Raw genomic sequence first — 23178 nt, forward strand, 5'->3', positions numbered from 1 at the left:
TCTGACGGGGAGCAGGGTCATAGCAAGTAACATGTTATCGGCAGTCTGTTCATGGAGGCCTGCATCTTAACACTTACGGGTTGCTGATCAATCATTAGGGCTGAAGGTCCTAGACTGGACGCAGTTGGACTGAAAAGGCTATCCAAGCATATTAACACCCTCTCCGCCACAAGAAGCTGGCTTTAAAAAGGAAACCTTGGATAACTGGCATGCGTGGCATGCATTCATTTACATGCACACACACACAGACACCCGCAGACATGTATACACGCATTCACACACACACACACACATTCTCTTTTTTAGGCAGAATTGTTCTGTGCTGTTTGACTGTTTTAGTTTTCTTGCTGCTCAGCTACTGTGCTGTAGTTAATCACCAATGCTTCTTGCACATGAACTAGGCTTTCAGAAGATTAATAGATAGCTTGGCTTCTGAAGTCTGTGATTGCTGCAATCACTGTGACCTTTTTCTCTGTAGCACAAAGGCTGTCTGGAAGCCGCAGTAGGTAATACAATAATTTCTCCAGGACATGTTTGCCGTAACATTCAATAATGACCTTATGAAACATTGGCCAAGGGTATTGTGTTTGCTAATGCAAAACCATATAATTGTAAGACCCGCTTTGTTGTACCTATTGAAGACCTGTTTGAATTTTAATTAGCTAGCTCGAAAGAACTGCCTTCCTTCCATCGAGTTAATCATTCTGTAGAGTAGTAATCATGGTGAGCGCTGTTTTTTCAGGGCCTCCAAGCCGAGACTGTGTAACTGTGACGGCTGTCAATCATCGACAGAATGCCTCGCCCTGCTGACTCAACCCCCTGCAGCTCGAGACGCTCTAACTCTGCAGTGGCACAGAGAAAATGTCTCTGGATGCCAGGCACAAAGAAAAGGGAGTAATGATGGGAGAACACACAGTTATTTCAGATCTGAATAATCTAATCCAAATGTGCGAATGACTCATGTTGCTTCATGCTGTTCATTTACCTTGAGCTTTATTTGACATGCTAATGCCAGTGCAGAAAAATTCTCCAAGGAGCACAGCACTCTCCAATTGCTATTGCAGTATGAGCAGGCAACATTTCCCTGTTTAAGGAAGAAAGCTATGGTTGACTGCCCGAGTTCCTTATCTGAGTATCTCAGTAAACAGTGTTTAGGTGGCTTTTTTGTTCTGGAAGTTATTTCTGAAGTTTTAAGCAGAAATGGACAGTAACGCCTTCAACATCGCCTCTCTCTACCTCATGTAAAATGCGTTTTGAATTTTGTATGGTCTTCGATTGCTACAAAGTTGGTCAGGTAACCACAGAAGAATTTCAAACAAGCTCATTTTGTTGCTTAATGGGCAAAATAAAGGCTCTTCAACGTCAATTCCAATGATAGTAATGATGAGAAATACCACACAGGATACATTTAAAAAATTGATGGTTAATTATACTTTAATTGAGATTTAGAAGTGGATTGATTTTTTTCCTTTCTCGTCTCCGAGCAGCACAGATAGTCTGGATGATTGGGCCTTTTAAAGCAGTTAAGTTTCAGTGTGCATTACACACATGCTAAACTATAATGTAGTAATGAACTATAATTGTCATCTGCCAGGGAGGTGAAGATAATACAGATGAAGCAGGGTCTTCTCTTTTCTGAACAGGAGTGAAGTCCTGTGGGCATGGCATGGGTAATCTTTCAGGCCATAGAGTGACAGCGCTTTAACAAAATTGTTAGAAAAAGCAAAAAAAAAAAAAAAAAAAATTAGAGAAGAGCTCTGAAGAAGCCAGCGTCATTGAGGGCCGGGAGTATGATGTGATTGTCGACAGGCTGTACCCAGCTAAGATGTAGCCAGCTTAGGAGCATAAGATTGGAGATGATATCCATTTGTTTCTGCGGTGGATTGTGGGAGGCGGACAAATGAAATCAATAAGCGAAACATGCTCACCGCCCAGGAGATAACATGACTGTTTAAACCTGTTGGGCTTTCACGAGAAACATTGACATGGGTGTTTGCTTAGATACTGTCGATTGTGCAAGGGAAAGTGTTTGTTTTAAAAAAAAAGAGAGAGAGAGAGAGAGAGAGAGAGAGAGAGAGATCACAATCCCTGTCTGTATGCTGAGAGAAGAGGAGCTCAGTGCTCAGTGACAGACAGGATCTTACAATGCACTGAGACTGCAGGCCTTTAAAAAGGAGCTACAGAACAGAAAAGCGGAATAACAAGAAGGGGTTCAGCGTTCTGCTGACTCCACCGCAAAACATGTCACACGCAGAACGCTACAGAGAATTTTAGTCGGTTTCCTTTTTTCTTTTGATTTTATTCGCTTGAAAAAACCAAACAAACAAAAAATGACAAGTGGCAGAACTAGACTGAGATCACATGAACAGAATTAAGAATTTGGAACCCTAGTGAGTGAGAATATATGCGTCCGCATCTTTAAACTTTGTTGGGTGTGCCCGTCGCGGCAGACAAAAGGTGTCAGAGAGGAATGGCTGTGGTCTTCCTGTCACTAGTGGCTCTCTTCCTGTTAAACCTGCATCTTCTCGGTCAGCCATTGCCTTGTGCATAATGAGGTAATGTGTGAAGCACGGTGGCTGTGACAGATTTTGTATTCTTTGTGTCTGAGCATTGTTTTGCTTGGCTTGCTGTGTTGTGCTGTTGCCCCTGGCATACCTTTGACTCAAAATGCTGTAAGAAACTGCCATCCTTCAGGAACACTGCTACCAATGGGACGCCAAAGTTTTACCATTTCAAAACAGTCAAATTTTAGCACTTCAAAATACCAAAGTTTCAATGGCAAACATCTCTCTCTTGGTGTAAAGGCTCTTATTTGATAATTAATACTCGAAAGACTTCCATGACTTGTATGTCGTTTCATGCTAATTTGCATGTTGTAGAGGTCAGGCTGACACTATTGTAGGACGATCCAATAGATTCTGAGATGGATTGATGGACAAAGGCCACCGTCTACCATATTGAATCATGATGACAGAATGTTTGTCAAAGATATTGATTTTCCTTTTCCACTTTATGTTGACGGGTGGTATCTGCGCTGCCATCTAAAGTGTCAGCTGTCTGTGACACATGCTTTAGCATAGATAGGCAAAGAGCAGGTCCCCTCTGACAAGGGCATGTGCTCCCGGGTTGTCGGAATGGGGACAACCCGGTAGGGAGAAAAGAACACGTGGAGACGCTGCAGGTACCCTGTGCTCCCTCAGCTACCCCCTTTCCCTTAAACAGGGGCACTGTTCCCCGAGCCGACGCTCAGACAGTAACGATCTGCGGATTCCGAACAGGGAGGGAAGAAAGGAATCGATTAGGGAGGGAGAAAAGAAGGAAGTGAAACAACTGGGCCCCGCTCTCCCCAAACACCCCCATCAGCTCCGTGTCGATATTGGATCGCTTTCAAAGGGCCTCACACTTTGATTTCCGCTACAGGCGCGGGTGAGATGAATCTGGGGATAACGGTTGTCCTTCCAGCCACCAGCACCTTCCCCCGCCGCCGCCACCCCCCCCCCCGCACACACTGTTACAAGGACCTGCTCAGTCACTCCGACATTGGTTCATCCCTCCGTAAGCCTGCTTCGGCCGGCCGCTCGTGTCGGTGCACTGCAGGGGCCGGAGCATAACAGAGTGTGACAGGGAGAGTGGTGTTGGACTGGAGAGAGAGACAGAGAGAGAAAGAGGGAGAGAGAGTGAGAGAGAGAGAGAGAGAGAAAGAGAGAGAGCGAGAGAGCGAGCAGAGCACTGGTGCAAGCCAAGTAAACAACAGCAGCAGCAGTAGCACAGATGCGGGTTTCCTGCTTACCGTACCCTGCAGCTAACCCGCCGCCCTGTCATCTGCCGGTGTAGCTCTTACTCCATCGTGCCTGTGCGCGTGTGCTTGCATCTCGAGTATGCATGTTTAGAACTCCGCGCTTTACTTATCCTTGTCGATAAAACAGCTGCGCGATACTGTTCTGATTCAGTTTCCTTCTGTTTGGTTTGCTGTCGTTATTTATTCAAGCTCGTGTGTGATTTTGCACATGATGGAATGATAAGAGGAACAACAGCAACAACAAGAGTAATAATAATAATGTAGTTGTAAGTCGTAATTAAACAGGGTCCGAGTACAAACGCTTCTAAAGTCATGTTTTAATTATTGTAATTGTATATCATGTTTTTATTAGTGTGGGCAAATTTTGATTTAAAACGTGGATAGGCAGTGATTAAATTAGCCTTTGATTAGAACATAACAAAACTGTTGGAATGTGTTTAAAATAAGATTTGAATATGGTTAAAATGGTGACTAGAATGTGGTTAGAATGTAATCATTATGCTATTTAGAATACGGTTAAGTTGTAATAAGGATGGTGTTCACCACACTATAAAATCACATCACCATTGTGATGCCATTGTAAGTAGATTGGCATTAGTTGGTTAAACAGAGATGACGCAAGCACTATATTTTGATAGCACAACTGGATTGGTGATGATGTTGCAATCAGGTAAACAATGGTGAAAATATGAATAATAAAGAAGATAATTGACTGTAATTTGAACAGAAAAGCAATGGAATATGGCCCCTTAATAAGTAATAATGTAATAATATAATAAAAAACGTAATAATTCATTATTATTATTATAAAAGTGATAATAGAAATGATGACTCGTGTTCCTAAATCACCTTGCAGAGATATCAAAGCGCCTCACAGTGAGGAAGGACAACACCTACTGTGGATTTTAAGAGCAGAATACAGACCATGAAACCGCAGGATGGGACTCTGAATCATTTTCTCAGCCTAACAGCCTCTGAATACAGAAACAGAAAAAAAGGGGGGGTGCTAAATCTCGGCAGAACGTGAGTTATGCCCGCTGATGGGGATTGGAGATGAAGTGACAGCTCCGCGGGGCACGCGTTAGCCGCGTGCACCTGCGCCGTGGCAGAGGAGAGGGCGGAGTAAGCTCCACACGGGAGGAAACGGAAGGACTCTGACGGCACCACGCGTGTCAGGGCGCGAGTAAATCAGCGCCCCGGAAAGGAGGGGGAAGACAAAAGGGCGATGTGTGTGTGTGTGCCTGGTTGTGTGTGCCCCTCGCTGACGCGGTGCCTCTGAGGCCGTTTAAGACGGGGAGTGCGGCTTGCATTCGGAGCGTCTGGGAGAAATTTTTATTTATTTTTTTTTTCTTTCGGATTTTTAGAGACGCACTTTCGGCTAATCCCAATACTTGTCTATGATCCGAGGAATTATCTCTGTGGGAAGCCAGCGTGGCTGACCTGGTTTTCCTGCCACTGGGGGAAGTGGCTGGTGAGGAGTGTATCATGCAGGCGGGCTGGTTGCTCAGCACAGACAAACCCTGTCAGTGTTCTGCTCATATGCCAAAACACTGGGGACATTATTTTAACAGATGTGGTGTAAAGGCAGGTTAAGGTATTAACAGTGGGGATACTGTCTAAGACCATGTGCATAAACATCAAGATCAGACAGCCCATTGAGCCAGGTCATACTTTATAACATTCGTAGTGCTGCTACCAATCTCTCCTGATGGATTTAAGTTTCACTTCAGCCCTAGTCCCTGTTTCCTTCTGACACTGATGAGGGAAGAAAAATGTACATAATGTTCTGCATGCAAGGGGCCAAATAAGGTGAACTGGTTATATATGAGATCTTAGATGTGTGTGTGTACCTTTTATCACGCTTATCCTGCCTGCGAGCTGTGTTAGTGGAGAGAGTGCTGAAGTAGGCCACACATGCCCTCCAACAATGCAGAACATTGCCCTGTTGAAGAACCCCCCCTAGAGCGCCCCCTACAGAAGCTCTGTCCGCCTCTCTAATTTCCATAGAGAGAATAAAGTATAGAAAAAAAAACTTTTCAACAAATGGGAGGGGTGTGCTCGTGTTACCGCATTCCTGGGGTACTCTGATGACAGTGCGCTCCATATTTCACTTGTACAGACACCCCCTGCCTGATAAATCATAAATTGGCCCTGTATCATGTCACCGCCGCCTATGTTTGCTGGCCAGGTGGAAGGGCTTTTAAACCTTCCTCACAAGTTTACGTGGTAATAACAGTAGGTCCCTCAGAGAGAAGCTCCCTCACTCCTCCACCCTTCTGCAGGTGGCATCCTCAGGGTGGGGGGGTGGGGGGGGGGCGAGAAGCAGGAGGCCTCCCTGTAATCGATGGTTGCCTCTGGCCTCCTCCTGTCTGCGCGGCCCCCCCTGCGGACCCGCGCCGAGCCCCTCGCCTCTCTGCTGTCAGCCTGCCACATCACATCCAGCGCTCGCCGGGCTGATGCCTCCCCTCGCACCCGGAGCAGACACTGCCGGCCGGAGCGGGTGATGAGGACGGGGGTGACACCTTCAAAGAGCATGTCCCCCGAGGCGGAGAGAGCTAATGGGGTTCATCTTAGAGGAACGTGCTGAAGGACTCTGTCAGCCTGTGCTGCGGGCGCCTGTCAGTGCCGTCCTCTTGAGCTCCTGCTGTCCACACGCCCAGGACTGGATGGACTGTTTCGTCTGTTTATTTTAAAATAAGACAACAAAACTTAAATTCAGGTCTGGTTTTACCCTCCCCGCATTTGCAGAAAGAGTAATGAGACATTCAGTCGACGGACGAGGCAGGCAAAATCTCTGGATATAAAAGTCCAGTCTTCGGGTGCAATTTTACTTTTGTGTGTCATTAGGCTGATAGCAGGAGTGGTGTTTAATGCCTTTAGGTGTCGTCGCTGATTAGGGCAGTAAAAATAAGCACTGGCGCAGTTCGTGCTTTGCACTCCAAGGCCCTGTGTTCAGGAGCGTAGTGGAGATTCAGCGGAGCAGGTGCATTAGGAATGACACGGTTCCATTTAGCAGAGGCTTAAGGTGGTTTATTTTTAACCACCACTAAAGTGAGTCACTGATCAATGAACTCCCTGCTCACCTGGCTAACAGACTGCTTCAGACACCTTGTACAATGCAAGATTAAAAAGGAATGACAGTGTGTGCATGTGCGCATGTGTGTGTGTGTGTGTGTGTGTGTGTGTGTGTGTGTGTGTATGTGTGTGTGGGTGTGTAAGCATTCAAAAACTGGTTTACCACTTGGTTAAAGAATGAATTTGAAGTCAATAGCCCCTCTCATCAATGATGCAATTCATTTGGAGTGACTACAATTGGTGCTTTGTGATTTAAGCCCTAGAAGGAGACTTGCTGTAGGTAATGCGCTGCAAAAAAAGCCAGTGTGTACAACAGACAAGGAGACTGCCCTCGGTTAATGGGCCAAGCTTTGGATTCATGCCCGAAGAAGCTTTATCTGCACCATCATGAATCATACGCAATGTAAAAAAAAAACTGCAGTACGCAAAATGAATGCAAAAAATGAAGAACGCAGTACAAAACTAACAAACCGACGAAACAAAAACAGAACCCCTAAAGCCTAACACCGTGTAATTCAGCAGTCAAGTGACGGATTTGACATGTGTCACTTGTGTTGACTTTAATTGCTTTTTTTTTTTTTTGCTGCTTCCATGATTGAATTTATCTCCCATTTCATCTCCATTTGTCTTTGTTCTCCACAGTGCCTCTTGTCGTTTTAAAGTTTTCTTTTTCCACTTCAAACAATCTCTCCCTCAAACATATATCTTTTTTTGAGATGACAGGTGGCACAGTTGCAAATCACCTTTGTGCTGTAGAAAGTGTGTGCGCAGACTCGACTGCACTCAAGCTTCTTGCTGTCAATTTCATGTTGCATGTTCTGAAGAGAAACGTTTACAAATGAATAATAAACCCATGCTACCCAGCCAAAGTTAATGACTGTTTATCTCATGCTGCATGATGTGGTGCAAAATAGAACTTGAAAATGCTCTTGATTGACTTTGATTGATGTCAGGACCCATGGGGTGTTTGTAGGTGTATACAGGCTAAGGGAATATGTTATTATGAGTCAGCTCAATCATGAATTTCTTCTTTCAATATGAAAGCGTATCTGGAATTACACCGTGCAGCTCTAATGAATTCCCGGAGTGAATATGGTTCAGGTGAAAGTATGTGACGTGTTCATTTGCAGGAAAATAATCTGCAAGGCAAGAGGGGCAAACGCTGCCAGGCCTTCTTTTTGCTTCAGTTTGTGTTGCAAGGTCCCTGTGTTTTCAGCGCAAGATTAATACTCGGGGATCGAGAGGGGAAGTCTTCGTGGATTGTGCATTACAGAGCCGTGTTGTGAGAGGTTACCTGCAATTGCCCCATAAATAAAGAGAGCTAATTTTGCTTCCTGCAGCAGTGATGTGCAGCCTGACCTTATCAGAAGAGGCTCCCTCTATCTCTGCCATCATGTGTGACTCATTGCTTCGTGTCTGAAAGGGAAGGCCTCTTTTGCATCGCGGTAAATTTCAATAACTCCTCAACCGCAAAAGTGGAAAATACAGAGTGTGCGAGCAGCGGTCACCTCCCCCGTTCCCGTCCCCCGCTTCGGTAAACAGGTGATGCAATATAACCCCGCGCCACCACACACTCATTCTCGCCAAACGCCGCGAAATGAAATTTTACATTAAAAAAAAAAGAGAGGGAGAGAGACAAAAAAAAAAAAAAATAGATGAAAATGCAGGCTTCACCTGAGCTGACAGTGAATTGACGGCCCCTCACCAAACATCCATCACTGGCTTCCCGAGACGTTTTGGGGCGTCTGCGGAGAAAGCGAGCCTGCCTGGGCAGGTTGATGGATCACCTACACGGCGTGGCACCGTCGCCACGGTGAACTCACCCCCTGAATTGATGAGCCACAGCTCCTGTCTCTTTCCCAGCCCCCATGTCAGCAGCACATAGATGCGCCATACTAATCAGACAGCCCCTCGCTCGCGTCTTTGTTTCGGGGGAGCAAAACGGCTGGGATGACAGGCCAGCGCGCCGGCCGGGGGGGGTGCTTTCCGCGGGGTGCGCTGCACGGCCGCGTGATGAGGGGGCCGGGGGCTGGCGGAGGGTCGCCCGCACAGAGGAGATTGGTTCTTTGGTGAGGAAATCACAAGAAGAGGGAAAAGGGTGGGGGGGGGGGTAAGCTGAGAGCGAGAGGTGAGGGGAGGGGAGGTGGCCGCTGAGAGCAGGGACCTGACCGCTGACTCCCTGTTAATGCTCGCCGATGCACGTTTTGATAGCCGAGGACCTGTCACTTCCTGGGCAGCCATTGCTGTCAGCCTCAAAGGCTGCACTGGTGACCAGCGCTGCTGCGCGGGGCTGAGGGGGGGGGGCAGGTCGCTGTTGAAGTGCACTGCACAGCCCAGCACGCCATCATTAGCATTTCAATTACTACCGCTCGCGTTGCTCGGGTCTCGCACGGAGGGGGAAAGAGAGAGAGAGAGAGAGAGAGAGAGAGAAGCTAGACAGGGAGAGAAATGAGAGGAGAGCAGCGCTCTGCAGTCTCTGTAATACGCACACAGGAAGAAAGGCAGAATTGGTGGTCCCCCTCAGAGCTGGTCTCACAAGGTAATCCGGCCCTTGTGCGTCTCTCGGAGCTGTAATACATGTGCATCATACATCGTTGACGTCTCTAATAACACTGAGCGTTTGGCCGGTGGGGGAGCTGTGAGTCTCAAATGAGCTTTCGGATCGCATCAGGAAGTGTACAGAGATGCTCCCGGAGCGCCGCGCTTCCCGTTTCAGACAGAGCCCCCGGGAACGGCGTGGCAGGGAGAGGCCAACGCCGCGCCGTCATGTTGTTTTTTTTTTTTTTTTTGGGTGGGTAGAAAAAGATTAGTTTCGGTTGTGAACATGGGGGGCGATGACAGTTTTAAAAGGAGCTTGAGGCTGCCGGAGGGTACGGAGCGGGGAGGAATCGACTGCCGTGTCATCACTTCTGACCATAAAATCGCTCGGCCAGTCAGTGCAGTCTGGAGTTCATTTTCCAGCGGGCTATTTTTAGCCGCTCCGGCTTCTCCACCGCGGTATTACCTGGGCCGGGCGGCTTTGTGCTGTTGCCTCAGTGGTGTCACTAATCTGCCAGGCTCAGGCTCTCTCACCTGCATGACAACCCCAGCTACGGGAGCTGCTGTCATTTCTAACACATCCTTCCCTTTTCATACCCCTTTGTCATCTGCTGCCTCATAGATGTTACAAGTATGCACACATTATGGATGATGTATTTTTAGTTTTCTTCAATGTGAAGACAGAAGTATAATGCATTTTATGGGAAAATGACCCCTTTTGTGTTCTGTTGTGTGGGGGGTCAGGTGCAGGTTTTCAGGTAAAAATATAAAAAATGAGACACGCTACATAAAAGGAAAACCTACGAAAAAAGAAAGTTAACTGTAAGCAGTTAAAAAATCTAATCTGTAGAATTCACTGTTATTAAAAGGCACAAATTGTTTTGATCCACATTTAATCATTCCCTTCACTTTATCTGAATTTTTTTTTGCATTTCTCACCTACATCTCAAGTCACTGGAAATCTGGCACATACCTCAGTTAATATTTAGCTGTGCTGTTGATTTGATGAGCATTGCCTTCGCTGATGGCATTGCTACATGAATGCTTGGCTGTTGTGGTAATTACACATGGATTGCATCAACATTTGCAGTATTTAAGTACCAAAAATCAATTTTAATAAAATGTGTTTGTGTTTAAAATTAAGGAACATTTGCATTTAATCATGAATCAAAGTCAAAGTTGCATGTTGATTGCACCCAGGGGTTGGTAACACTTTACCACATGGGACTATTTTGTGAAAAAAAAAAAAAAAACAGCACAAATCAGTCAATTATTTGTTCATTTCCTAGGCCCCCCAGACAGGTGCAGCGTATGACAATACAATCAAATACCAATGAACATACGAGCGGCGTAAACATCCGTGAGCTGCCCATATGGGATGCGCAGCGCAGATGCGGAATAGCAGCATATTGACCCACACTGCTGCCAATTTACGGATTTTCTGAACAGAATCAGTGATGCTCTGCGTGCTCGGCCCATGGTGCATCTTAATAAGCGCCCCCCCCGTTTCCTTCAGCCCGTTTGATGTGTCATCCAGATTTAAAGGCAGTCGTCCTTTCATTACCGCGGAAAGAGTGAAGTCACACAATCCGTGGCATAACATTGCGTCTCCACGGACGGTAGTGCAAGGATTTAGAACAACGAGGTGCCTTCCAGTCATGTGTGCGTGGATGGAGATGACTATGGCTTTACATAAGGCCGGTGTGGCCTTGTGTAAAGCGCTGGTGATATCATGGTGCTTTCAAAACCGTTTGCTGTTTTCCTTTTTCTTTTTACTGGTGCGAAATATGAGGAATGACCCATTATGCATACAGACCCGTTTTCCATTTAAAATAATCCGGGAACATATTTTCAATATGTTCCTGATTGGCCTTTATTGTACTGCATCTGACTCTTTTTGTGATGTACACAGACAGACAGTTCACTTGACCATAGCCAGGGCTTAGTTCAGTCTAGCCCACACAAGAACCCTCACTGTGCATCCTGCGGAAAAGTGGGGACAGTTATATAAATCAGAAGCAATGTCACTGTGAGGATACTCTTCCAAGCTATAGTGTATGAAGTGTGGGACTGGATTTCACCCTGTGACACTGCTGGCTGATCCACCAAATATTAAAATGAACACATGGTAATTGTTTAAAAAAACTAGTAATTTATAAAACATACACACATACACATACACACACACACAAACCAGAATTAGTCTGAAAGCAGTCACAGCAAAATCAGCTGCCTAAAGGTCTCCCTCCTTCAGCCACACATCTGTGTTTAACTAGTGCCAATTAAGGCAGGTGTGGCTTGTTAACCCAGTAACTGGTCCAGGCTCAAGCAATTAGACAATTACAATTCAATTACACCCATTTGAAGTGAAGCTTATGGAATGAGATCTGTCTGTTGTTAATGCCATAAATGGAAAGACAATAAAGAATATTGTAAACACATTTACAAAACTTTTAACAGTTTACAGTACACAAAATGATGACAAATGAATCCGCTCTTTCACACACACCCCAGCAACACCCCCCAAAATGTTACTATCCTGTCAAGAGGTAGAGTCACACTTGCACGGTACATTATGAACAGATCAATGAGCTGTAAACTGAAACTTGGAACTCCTCCGTCTTATAACTATTTATAGTTGGGCATTTCCGACTTCAAGTTCTTACTTTTACTAAGGTCCTGTTCATTAATCTGTAACAACTTCAACTTTCTGAGTCCTCCTTGGCCTGGGCCAAGAATATGTGGCCAGTGCCAGCTTTATAGAGAAATTGTATGTGATGTGGGTTGAAATATTTCCTCCTGCCATATACTGTACACTAGGGTGCAAAATACGGGGGGTCTCAGGGGGTCAGAGAACCATTGATTGACACTTGAGACCCCCTGAAAGCCTCAACAGCAAAAAGGGGCGTCTCTGGAAAAATCTTTATACCATTATTTGTCACTTGCAATTGTCACTAAAAATGTCTTTTTTAACCCTTAAAGCCTGCGTCCAAATTCATATCCCTTCTTCTCGGTTGAATTGCTTACGAAGTATTCAGTGCTAGCGATGCTAGTTGCTTGTCTATGCGATGAAGTGTTGGCGAGAAAAATAGTTTTGAATTTACATCAAATTTAATCTTAGTTACAATCTGCATACAGCTCTGCGTCCATCTCCACACCCATTGCTCTTGTTTGAATTACTCATGAACTCGTCATTGCATAGATATTGAACACATATCACAAGAAAGAGAGGAACCGGAGTTTTGTAATGATGCTAGTCACATATTTGTACATACCGAAGTAATCACGTTATAAAGACAGATCAAACTTCTGCAAAGTAATATCTTTACTAATTTCTTCATCCATTTTCACACTCCCGCTTCTCAGTTGAATAAGTCACGAAGTCCCTATCGCTTCGCAATGTATTTCACAATCACAACTGTCGCTTCACAGCATATCAAAATAAACAGCAGAACTTACCTTTCCGATGATAGTAGTTGTTTCTCTGTGTGACAAAGCATTGTCGAGTAATCCGGTTTTGAAATCACAGCAAATTTCTGCATTGTCTCCAGCATAGGGCTGACATTACATCCCAATTTGTATGAAAAATAAACACAAAATAATGTATTTGATTTTCATTGCAATGATTCAAAAGTTGTGGTGAAAAGATGTACACAGCAAACTTTATTATGAGTAATTGTCATACACGGATCCATAAGTTTTGTATGTTTGTCTGACGTTACCCAAGTTGCCAGATCGTCTATGAAGCACAATCTACACACACAATCCACACACTACATACCATTATTTATTCACTTATCTATTTACTATCCACCCCCCCCCCCCAGTTGAAAAAACCTCCCGTATTTTGAAACCTAAATGTTGGCAGGTATGGGTAGGGGGGACCCTGGGGTATTTCACACACTGCTGTATACATTCTGGCATTTAGTTTACTTAGGTAAATCTGAAAATAGCTGTGCAGTGTAAATCCAGATTTACTAACCTCTAATTTACTTTCTAATGTGATTGGAACACTAACCGCTCTGCCAAGCCTGAAGTCAGTAAATGGCCGTGCCAGACCTCAGATATTAGAACTCACGGCAGGCAGACTTGAATATCGCAGAATATCAAATCACAGCATCCATTCATTGCAGTGGGAGTCTCTGACTGAGCTGAGGTCCTCCTCCTCCTTCTCCTCTTCCTCTCCAAGGCCTATCACCTCCATGTGACTGTGTGTCCCCTCTCTCTCTCTCCAGGTCATGGGCCCACCAGTGGCGGGGGCTTTCCGGGAGAGACCAGCCAAGCCCACGGCCTTCCGCAAGTTCTATGAGCGCGGAGACTTCCCCATCGCTCTGGAACATGACACCAAGGGCAACCGAATCGCCTGGAAGGTACCGCCCCCTGCTGCCCAGCGCAGCCTTTGAGGCTGTCTATGATAGACAGTGCAGTTTCAGCTGGTGCTGATGTAGCATTGGATGCATGACCGTCCTGTATTTTAAAATTCCCAGCTTTCAGCTTATTGTTAGGCAGTAATTTTTTTAATGATATTCTTTTGGGCATTGCTGAAATGGTCTCAAAATGATTAGACATGACCTTTGGACATAGCCAACCATTTAGGTAGTGTGTGCTTACAAGGTGTTCCTGCTTGATGCATTCACAGTTGCGTGCTTGTGTGTGCGTGCACGCACGTGTGCAAAGGAGGTATTTGTTTGCAAACACCCTTTGCAAAGGAATGTGCCTGAAAACAAGTTTGCCAGTAGACTGAAGAGTCAGAGCGTTTTGGATGAGGGCGTCTTCATAGCCAAGCTCAGCAGCAGGATTAGCTCAGACCATCAGTCAGGGGTCATTACACCACCGAGAACAGGATGCCACCACAAGGTCTGTGCCATAGAAATCTGCTGCCTTCTGAACATAAGCGAGTCCAAAAGAACCTAGGGAAGCGCCCATCGTATGCAGGTGAGAACATTTTGAAAGCATGGCTCTAAATTATAAATGCAAAAATTTAAAATAGATACGTGCCTGCTTGTGCTTTTATGGAATCAGTGTGTGAAATCACAGCAGTGATATCCGGTGCCGCTTTAACGATTTATTCGCGTGTCACCGATTTCATTAGACTGGTCACCTTTTTATTTATATTTATTCCTACTCCTGTGTGTGTGTGTGTATGCGCGTGTGTGTGTGGTTGCATGCCTTCATGCATTTGTCTGTGAGTATGACAGAAACGTTTTACGTTTCTTTTTTTCCTTCTGGATGAATGAGCAAAGCAGTCGTACAATCGTCGAGCAAACAGAGTAAGACTAAGTGGATTTCCATCAGCCTTCTCCTGGCTCTGTCGGTGACTTGAGAGCGCATGTGAGTAGCACCGTGTTTGTACTGCATTGCCCTCAGGGCAAAACTTCAGTATTGTGGCTCAGGATCAATCTCTGAGAAAAAGGCTACAAAAAAGGAAATGGAGGGAAAAAAATGGTGTTGATTTCCTTTTGGCTGAGTGAATGTGCAGAGTGTGTGTTTATGTGTGCACACAGCACAGCAGAGTACAGAGCACCGTGCAGCCCAGGGTTCAGAAGTTCAGGGACTCAGCTCCAGAGACGCGCTGTCTGCCTCGTCATCCCTCTCTCTGTGCAGTAGGGTGCAGCAGTGTGTGGCTGTAGGCTTCTTCCAGCGTCCCGCCCCCTCCCCACCTCCCAGCCCTCTCCTCCTATCCCCGAACGGGACAGCGGGATGGCGCTCTCCATAAAGATTCCTTTAAAAAATAGTAAAGAAATAACTAACAGCTGGCCTTGATATGTGTGTGTGGGAGTGTGTGTGCGTGCATGCGTGCATGTGTACATGTGTGCATGTGTGTGTGTGTGTATGTATATGCTTTTTGTGTATTTGCCTGTACGTTTATGTGTGTGAGTCTGTGTCTGCGTGTGAGTATCTGCAAGCGAATATGCATTTATGTGTGTGTGAGTATCTGCGTGTGTGTGTGTGTGTGTGTGCATTGTGTGAGATTGAGAGAGAGAGCAGAATAAATGTCAAGGGTAAAAAAAGGTCACATCTGAAATGTAATTTCTCCCTCCGGTGGTGAAAAGGCTGAAAGCCCAGGCGTTTGTGCTGTGGAGGCAGGCACACACAGGTAGAGGCTGACACATATAAGGAACATGTGCATGTTCCAGATAAGGGAGCAGGAGCGCTCGCGCACAGTGTGGCGGAGAAGCGATGCTGGAGTGCAGGCCTGCATGTGAGAGTGGCTCCGCAGGGGCCTAACAATCAGGCTAAATGGCAGGCAGTTGTATCTCAGCAATAATGAATGAGGCCTCGCCTTCCCCTCCTGTTCCGCGGGATTTCCCCCTGAGCACGCGGTAACTGTGAGCCCTCCCACCAGTCCGCCAGTCAACCTGGGAGGCTCTTCCGTTCCTACGTTCCTTTCATCTCCTCCGGACCTTCAGGTGCGCGTGTCTCGTGTAGGGGCTTATTTCTCTTTATTTGTTTTTCTCTCCCCCCCCTGCCCCCCCCCCTCCACCCCATCCTTTTTCAGGAGTGGAATCAGAATGAGAGCATTTTATAAGAATATCAATGCAAACCTGGTTCCTGCCAAACGCCAGCCGGGGACAATCAATTAATCTGATCAAGCGCTTTAGGAAATGGAGAGTGTAAGCGCCCCCTCGGGACAGCTATCCATCTCCTCCCAATGATTGAATTACTCGCTGCGTGGGGCAGTCGTGGTGGTGGTGGTCAGGGCGGGGTGGAGTGTGTGTGTGGGTGTGTGTGGGGCGGGGGGGTTGCCACAGACATCGCCACATTGAGAAGCTTCTTTTTTTAACAGCCCAGCTGTCCGTATCCATTTTAATGTGCCATACCGTATGGGCCTGAGGTTCTCTGTGACAGCTATATCGCCGAGCCAGATACATCATTTTTCTTAAGAGTTAATCCTGGGTGTGCTGTATACCTCACTCTCTGCCATTGCCCTTCTGTGTGTCTCTGAGGTGGTTGGAGTAAAAACAGAGCGGATAAATGAACATATCAACTCTGGAGAATGGATGAGAATGTTTTTTTCTTTTTTTTGAATTCCCTATGCTAGAGAGTTTGTTTTTGGGAACGGCCCATTCTTTTGTGATGATTTCCATGCAGTGAATTTCTGTCTTGCGCGCAGTTAATACGTTCATCTGCTTCTTGCTGGGTGGAGCGCTGTTCCTGATGCTCTGGTGAGGTGCCAGCAGCAGACCCTAGTGATTTATGTAGCAGTTCATTTTAAAGCACAAAAGCGCTGTGAGATTCCATTGCCTCCCGCTTCATCTGGCCCTTGAGGAACCATGAAGTGGTTGCAGGTGTGAAGGTTAATCAGTCTGTGTTAACTGGGGAAAGTCATTCATAATCTGCTGCCATTCAGGCTCTTGCTCTCTCGCTCGCTCTCTGTCTGCAATCTCTCCGACAGCAAAAAAGAAAAACAGTTCCTCTTTCAGCACTTTCAGTTCATACTCTCCTGCCATGTTTGAGTGAGATCCTTTGATGGGTGACGCCAAATCTCTGTGGGCACTGCATGAACTGACAGATTAAAAGTGGAGTTAACCATGTGCACCCACTAGCAGGGAACTTTGCACTCTGGGGGGAAGGAGGTTGGAGGGTAAAAGGAGAGGGGGGGGGGGGGGTGTTGTCAAAGGGAAGAAAGGAAACGAGAGGAGAATCTGAAAAACGCCCCTGGGCTTCTGAAAAAGGTTAAAGGGAGCAGGGAGGTATAAATAGAGAACTTCTGACATTATTTTGAAAAAAAAAAAAGAGGCGTACAAAACAACAGCGGCTCAACATCAATGCCCGCGCCCCTCGAGGGGGGTGCCTGTGTAGAGGAAGCTGTGAAGAGGGCTTGGCGGCCTTGTGCTGCGGCTGTGACGACAGAGATCGCACAAACCGCCTCAGCCCTCCCTCCACGCTTTATACGGGACACACCGCAGCGCCCTGCTGTTGTTGCCAGCCTTTGGAAAATGAGAGTGCTGGAACAGAGGTAGATTTGTTGGATGTTGGAGAGCAAGGTAGCTTTATTGGATCAAAGCCCTGTCGCAAATCCAGAGAGAGAGGGAGAGACACTAAAAAGAGGGGAAAGAGAGAAAGAGAGGGAGGGTGATAGAAACTGAGAGTGGTTGGGAGTTAATTGGATGCGCTTAAAAAGTGTAATTAAAACAGACCCTGTTCTCTTAGTGTTTATGTGTTCCTTGGTCAGGGCTGAATAAATAGCGCACATTCATCTTTGTTGTGAGCTGAGGTCCAAGATGGATGAAAAAACAGATCTGGAGCAGCTCGCGGAGAAAGCGAATTGAATATCAAGTCAGGATTCTTGGACCCTTGAACAATGGGTCACTTCTGAATGTGATGCCGTCTCAGAGGCACACAGTCCCATACTCTGTGGAGCGCAAACAAAAAATACAATTTTCAACTCCAGAAAAACAGGGTTAGACAGGGTTGGGGGTGGGGGGGGGGGTGATAAATTTCCAAGACAGGACACAAAGGCAGAATGTAATTTGGTGTTTGGGAGGAGGGGGGGGGGGGGGTCCCCGCGCCTGGGTGAGCTCAGCTCTCTGCAGCTGCTGGGCCTCGCAGATGGTGGAGCACACAAACAGGCATTCTCTCTCAGCGGAGCGCAAGTCAAAACTGGACTTTCTGAGACTGTGAGAGATTTACAGGGAGTAAGAAGGAGGGGAGGGAGGGTGGGGGGGGTGAGGGGAGGTAGGGAGAGAGAAGAGAAAACAGGGGGTGAATATCCCTCCAGTACCACAAATCTTGCTCCTGAATGCACCATGGCGCTGTCACCCTGCCCCATATAAGCCAGAGATATATTGATTGGCATTCGCAGCGCCAGCGGGCTCTGACTCCAAATGGAACCTTTAATTAACTAAATGGACCAGTCGCAGCTGTGAGCCTGTCCCATTCCAGCATGGAGAGGCAGAGGAGCTAACAGCGCTGACCCCCCACTATCACCCCCGGACGAATGAAAATGTGTGTGTGTGTGTGTGTGTGTTAATAAGGGGAACAGTTTAGTGGAATCTCAATATCCTTTACCTAGCCAGGACCCATCCTCCCATTACTGGCTGGGCACATGCTACTCACTCTGCCGCCTGCAGGAGAGAAGTTTGCTCCAGGCTGCTTTTTCCTCTCTTCTCAATCGCTATCTCCGTCGTTCTCCCCCTCGCCCTCCCATCCACTCATCCTCTCTGTCGAAGGTTAATTGGTTTGGAAATGATTCGATTCATTCCAGACACTAATGCTGTTATCGTGCTTTTGTTATTAAAAAAAGAAGAAAAACTACCCCACACATGCACTTAAGCCTAATTTAAAATAAAAAAAGAAAAAGAAATCCAATTTAATCTGCCATGCCTGTTTTTTTTCCTCCCTTTGGTTTTTTTTTCCTTTGGCCCAGTCCTGTCCCCACACGTCTTTCCTTTAAATTATGGCAGAATTTCATTACCTTGAAAGCTTTTTCTCAGCCCCCTTCCCTCCCTCCCACTGATACTCGAATGGATAGGCACCCCTAATGTCTTTCTTGTAACCTCAAGGTCGGCATATTCGGATTTGCGGAAGCGCTCAAGGGTCCTGGTGATTAATGCACTGTACAAAGTGCCTTGGAATTATGCGACGGCTGATGGCTGTAAAGATCTCAGACGCGCTGCGGATAGAGGTGCCCCGGCGATGCCCTTGTTGTGGATCACGGAAAGGCATTCGTATTCAAATCAAGTTAGCGCCGACTTTCAGTCTTCCTTTGCGGCCCCCTCAAGGATCTCCTGTGTTCCACTGTGCGCTGGCAGTTCATTATTGCCTCTCTTTGCTTGCTGTGTCTCTGAGGGTCTGGGGACCTGCCTTCGCTGTGTGGTTGTGTCGAGTAAATTTTTGAAATACTTTCCGCCCCTGCACCACCAAGGGTGTTTCACTCCACGGACAGCCTTCTGTTTCCTTCCTCTGGACAGTATGTAATGAGTGCTCCTGGACTGGCCTGAAAGAGGGACAGGAACAACAATGTCCATTCAGTTTTACCGAACAGCCGAAATAAAATGCAGGTTTCTCTTAAGTGAATGTTTATCAGAGGTTTTGATTCAGCAGCAGCCACCTGCAGCCGTTTTGCCCTCGCCTTCTCTCGTGGCCGTGCAGCCGATGCGGAGATGATTAAACGAGATTTCCTTTTTCCGCTCGCCATGTTGTGGGTTCACGTGCGCAGCGTAATATCGATTTGAAATGCGCAGGGCCTTTCATTGAATGGATTTCACCATTTGAAGATGTTATCTTGGCCTCATTATTTATTTATTTTCCCTACCCAGTGATCAATGCTTAATTGAGTCTGCAGGAGCCTCCTGTGCCCATCGGCTTCATCTCTCACCTCCCTGCCAATGGAAGGTTCTGGTGAGAGAGAACCGGCTGACACCCAGCCTAGCCCTCTGCTTCCATCATTGCTTCTTTTTGCCTCACTTTTTTGGACACAGACTCAGTTGTGACACATGCATATGACCCCCCCCCCCTTTTTTCCTGAGGGAAAAGTGTTATGTAAAGAAAACATGATAATCTCTTTTGCCATCATTGTCTTGTCTGTTCGGGTTTTTCACCTCAGGAGGCCAGAGTCAGGCAGTAAGTCCAAATCTTGAAAAGGGTAATAATCAGGCAGTGAATGGCCTGTGGACAAGGCCAATGAGCACATTTTTTGGATAAAACTGAATAAAACAGAGGAAGAATACTGCAAAAACAAAGCTGTGTTTTTCACCATTTTCTTATAGTCTATTCAATTCCCAGCCCTGCAGTAATAGTAAACGACAGCATTTAGAATAGACAGAGGGCCATCCTGCAGATTGAAATGCCACTTAAGGGGGCAGGCGCCAAAATGAAGTCAGTTATCTGTCTCTGGTGAGCTGGAGAACAGCGACAGCCTCCGGGGGGAGGGGGGCTCAAGGGGACTCCTGACTTTGAAAGCTGCCAGTCAGTGGAGACCGTGCGATTTCCTGCCGCGCACGTGTGAGTGACTGACAGGAGCTGATTACGCGCATTAACTCGGCTTCGTCGGTCCAGCCTCAGAGCGCCGCAAAGCCAGCTGAATCCGACTGCATCGCGAGTATCCCGCTACCCTGGACGCTCCCTGGGACAAGGATTATAATGATTGGTCCTGTTATCAGATACAGAAACAATCACACGCTGATGCCTTGGCCATTGGCTGATTGTCAGTAGTGTGCTGTCCAACTTGTGGTTCCTAGAGTGAGAACGAGAAAGAGAGGGAGAGAGGGGGAAGGAGAGAGAGAGAGAGAGGGAATAAGAGAAAGAGACAATTAGGTAGGGTAGGAATAGGGGAGAAGGGGAGAGACTCTCCCACTAGTGCAGAAGTGGCATCAAACTCCTCCTTGTTTGATGCTTCTTGACCATTTCGCTGTTTTGCATTAGGCAGAGGCAGTGTGGATAGCACATCTCTCAGACCAAAGTTTGCCTTAGACAGTTCATTTACAATAGCCTAGGCTGTCACGTTGTGTTCACAGTTGAATTGCGTATCACTCACTGTTTTTGGGGAAGATTTGTGGGTTGGTCAGCAAGGCTACTGATTGATTCCTTCCCTGGCAAGCATAGAAATTGCCAATGGACAACAAAGATACACAGTGGAGTACAACTGCATGACTCTTAAGCCCAGCAAAAATCATCTGTCAGTGAGGAAGGCAGCACCTCACCCCTGACATTGCTAAACCTCTAATCAAAAGCAGGGAACTCCTGCACATTCACAGAATAAAGAGGCAGTGGGCATTTAAACACTAAAAACACCTTTGTATTGGTAATTGTTTTTCAGATAGAAGTTTTTGTGGGAATGGAGAATGGTTATTTAAAAGATGGATTAGGAAAGCGCTGTGGGGTGCTGCTGTGACTCTAACTGCGGTATTGGTCTGACCTGACCCAGCGCAATTGCTAAGTCTGACTTATTACATGGGTGAAGCTGAGTTTCACCTCATCAAACAACCTTTGGCGGCGGTCTGGGTGTCTTCGTCAGCTCAAAGCAGGCAGGGCCCAAAACGCTGAGGAGGTGTTTTTTTTTTCCCTAAATCCAAAGATCAGCATTTTTGCCGTCGCCCATTTGCACCTCCCAGAGAGAGGGTTCCTGAACGGCACAGTAAAAGAGAGTGGGCTGCGTCATTTTTCATCGACGATTATCACCAGCCCTGCTGGAAACCGACTGTTAGCGAGTCAATGATTTGAAGAAAAAAAAGTAAAAAGGCAAAGGAAAGAGAAGGATGAGGAGAGTAGGGAAAATCCAGGGAGGTGATTAAGTGGTCTTTTGGATGCACGAGCGGCTAGCGAATCGGCAGCTCTTTAGTCTCGGAGGGCCCATCTCAATTACCCTAATGAGGCAGATTGACTTGCTCCCTGGAAATGGAGGAGGGTGCCTGGCCAGGCAGGAGGGAACCGGGTCTGCCAAGTGGCAGGCCGGGAGGTTAAACTGAGCGTGCTCAGGCCCTAATGAGGAGGAGTTAGCCAGCGGACCGACGCACTGAGCCCTCCTGATGTGCACAGGCTTCTCAACTGGCCAGACATGGAGGCAATTAACCCCCACCTACTCGCCAGGCCACGGCTCTCCAGGGGCCGACTTCTCCTGTGGCGAGAACAAAAGCATGACGGCATTTCATGCCCATTCCAGCATTGAGATGAATGCTAGGGGATCAACAAGAAATGTGAGAAAGTGGAGGCAGAAAGTTTTGTCCAGAAACTTTTGCCCTTGCACATTATTCACAATATACAGAGGCAAACACAGCAGTGTTTTTTTTTTTTTTTTTTTTGCAGAGTGTTCTATTAACAGCCATTTGCAGATTTCAAAGGTGTATGACTTAACCAACTAGATGGAAAAGTACAGTGACAATGCTACTTCAAACTAGAGTGTCACAAGCTCTGACCTTTCAAGCTCTTTGCCATATATGGAATTCCATATATACGCTGGAAAACGATTCAGCACTGCCACTTATTGAACTTTGGTATTGATCTCCTCTTCCATAACCTTGGCTAGAGCCCTGATTCATAAAAAGATTGTATGGCCAGTCTGTATTAAGCACAAACAAAGACAGCTGGCAATAGCTTTACATGTCCCATGTAGCACTCTCGGTGCTGAGCGATATATTTCTAAAGCATAAAGAAGATGTAACTTGCCATTCAAAAGCTTCCCTCAACTTATCAATTAATTATTCATTTAAAAAATTAAAATGCTCTAAGGAAAATCAGCGCCCCAGCGGTGTGTCATAGGATGTCAAATGCAAGGCATCGCCAGCACTCCCTGCCACTCTGAAATTGAAGCAGCCAGGACACAAAGGAGCCCATTGTGAAAGAGCTCCCCTCAATGTCACCATTCCCCTCCATCTTCTGTGTCGCCTGACATTCCATCGCCATGACTGTGCTGTGCAATTCAACACCTCCTGCTAAGTGCTGCGGTTGCTCCCCCAAGGCTAGGGACATATGTCAGTGCCTGCACAGGCTGATATAGATCTGTTCTTCCCTGTCAATCCTGCAGCAAGGTGGCTGCCTTCATTCAGAAAAAAAAAATGCCAGGAAGTTTACAGCCACTTGATTTGTGAACCATATTGCCTATATTGTCCCTTTTATCAAGAATGACAAAGGCTGACTGCCTTGTTGAAAGTTGTTAGTAGATTCTGCAAAACTCAGACGTCTAGATGCAGTCAGTCGTATAGATGTCATTGGCCTCATTCTTTCCTTTTTCCCTATAAAAAGAGGCACATTCTCTTCATTCTTGCCACTTAGGAGCTAACTATTATTTTGTAATTACAGGAGTGTTGTAAACAGTGAGACTAGAT

At 46.4% G+C, this 23178-nt stretch overlaps 1 protein-coding gene across 1 annotated transcript in view; it reads left to right on the forward strand.

Moving 5' to 3' along the window:
• pacrg (PARK2 co-regulated) overlaps positions 1–23178 on the forward strand; it is a 106272-nt gene that overhangs the window by 8237 nt on the left and 74857 nt on the right. The window contains exon 2 of the mRNA XM_036542981.1: positions 13648–13782. Coding sequence (XP_036398874.1) covers positions 13648–13782 — 135 coding nt within the window. The remainder of the gene's footprint in view (positions 1–13647; positions 13783–23178) is intronic.

The sequence above is a fragment of the Megalops cyprinoides genome, chromosome 12 (genome assembly GCF_013368585.1).
Source record: "Megalops cyprinoides isolate fMegCyp1 chromosome 12, fMegCyp1.pri, whole genome shotgun sequence".
Classification (NCBI taxonomy): Eukaryota; Metazoa; Chordata; class Actinopteri; order Elopiformes; family Megalopidae; genus Megalops; species Megalops cyprinoides.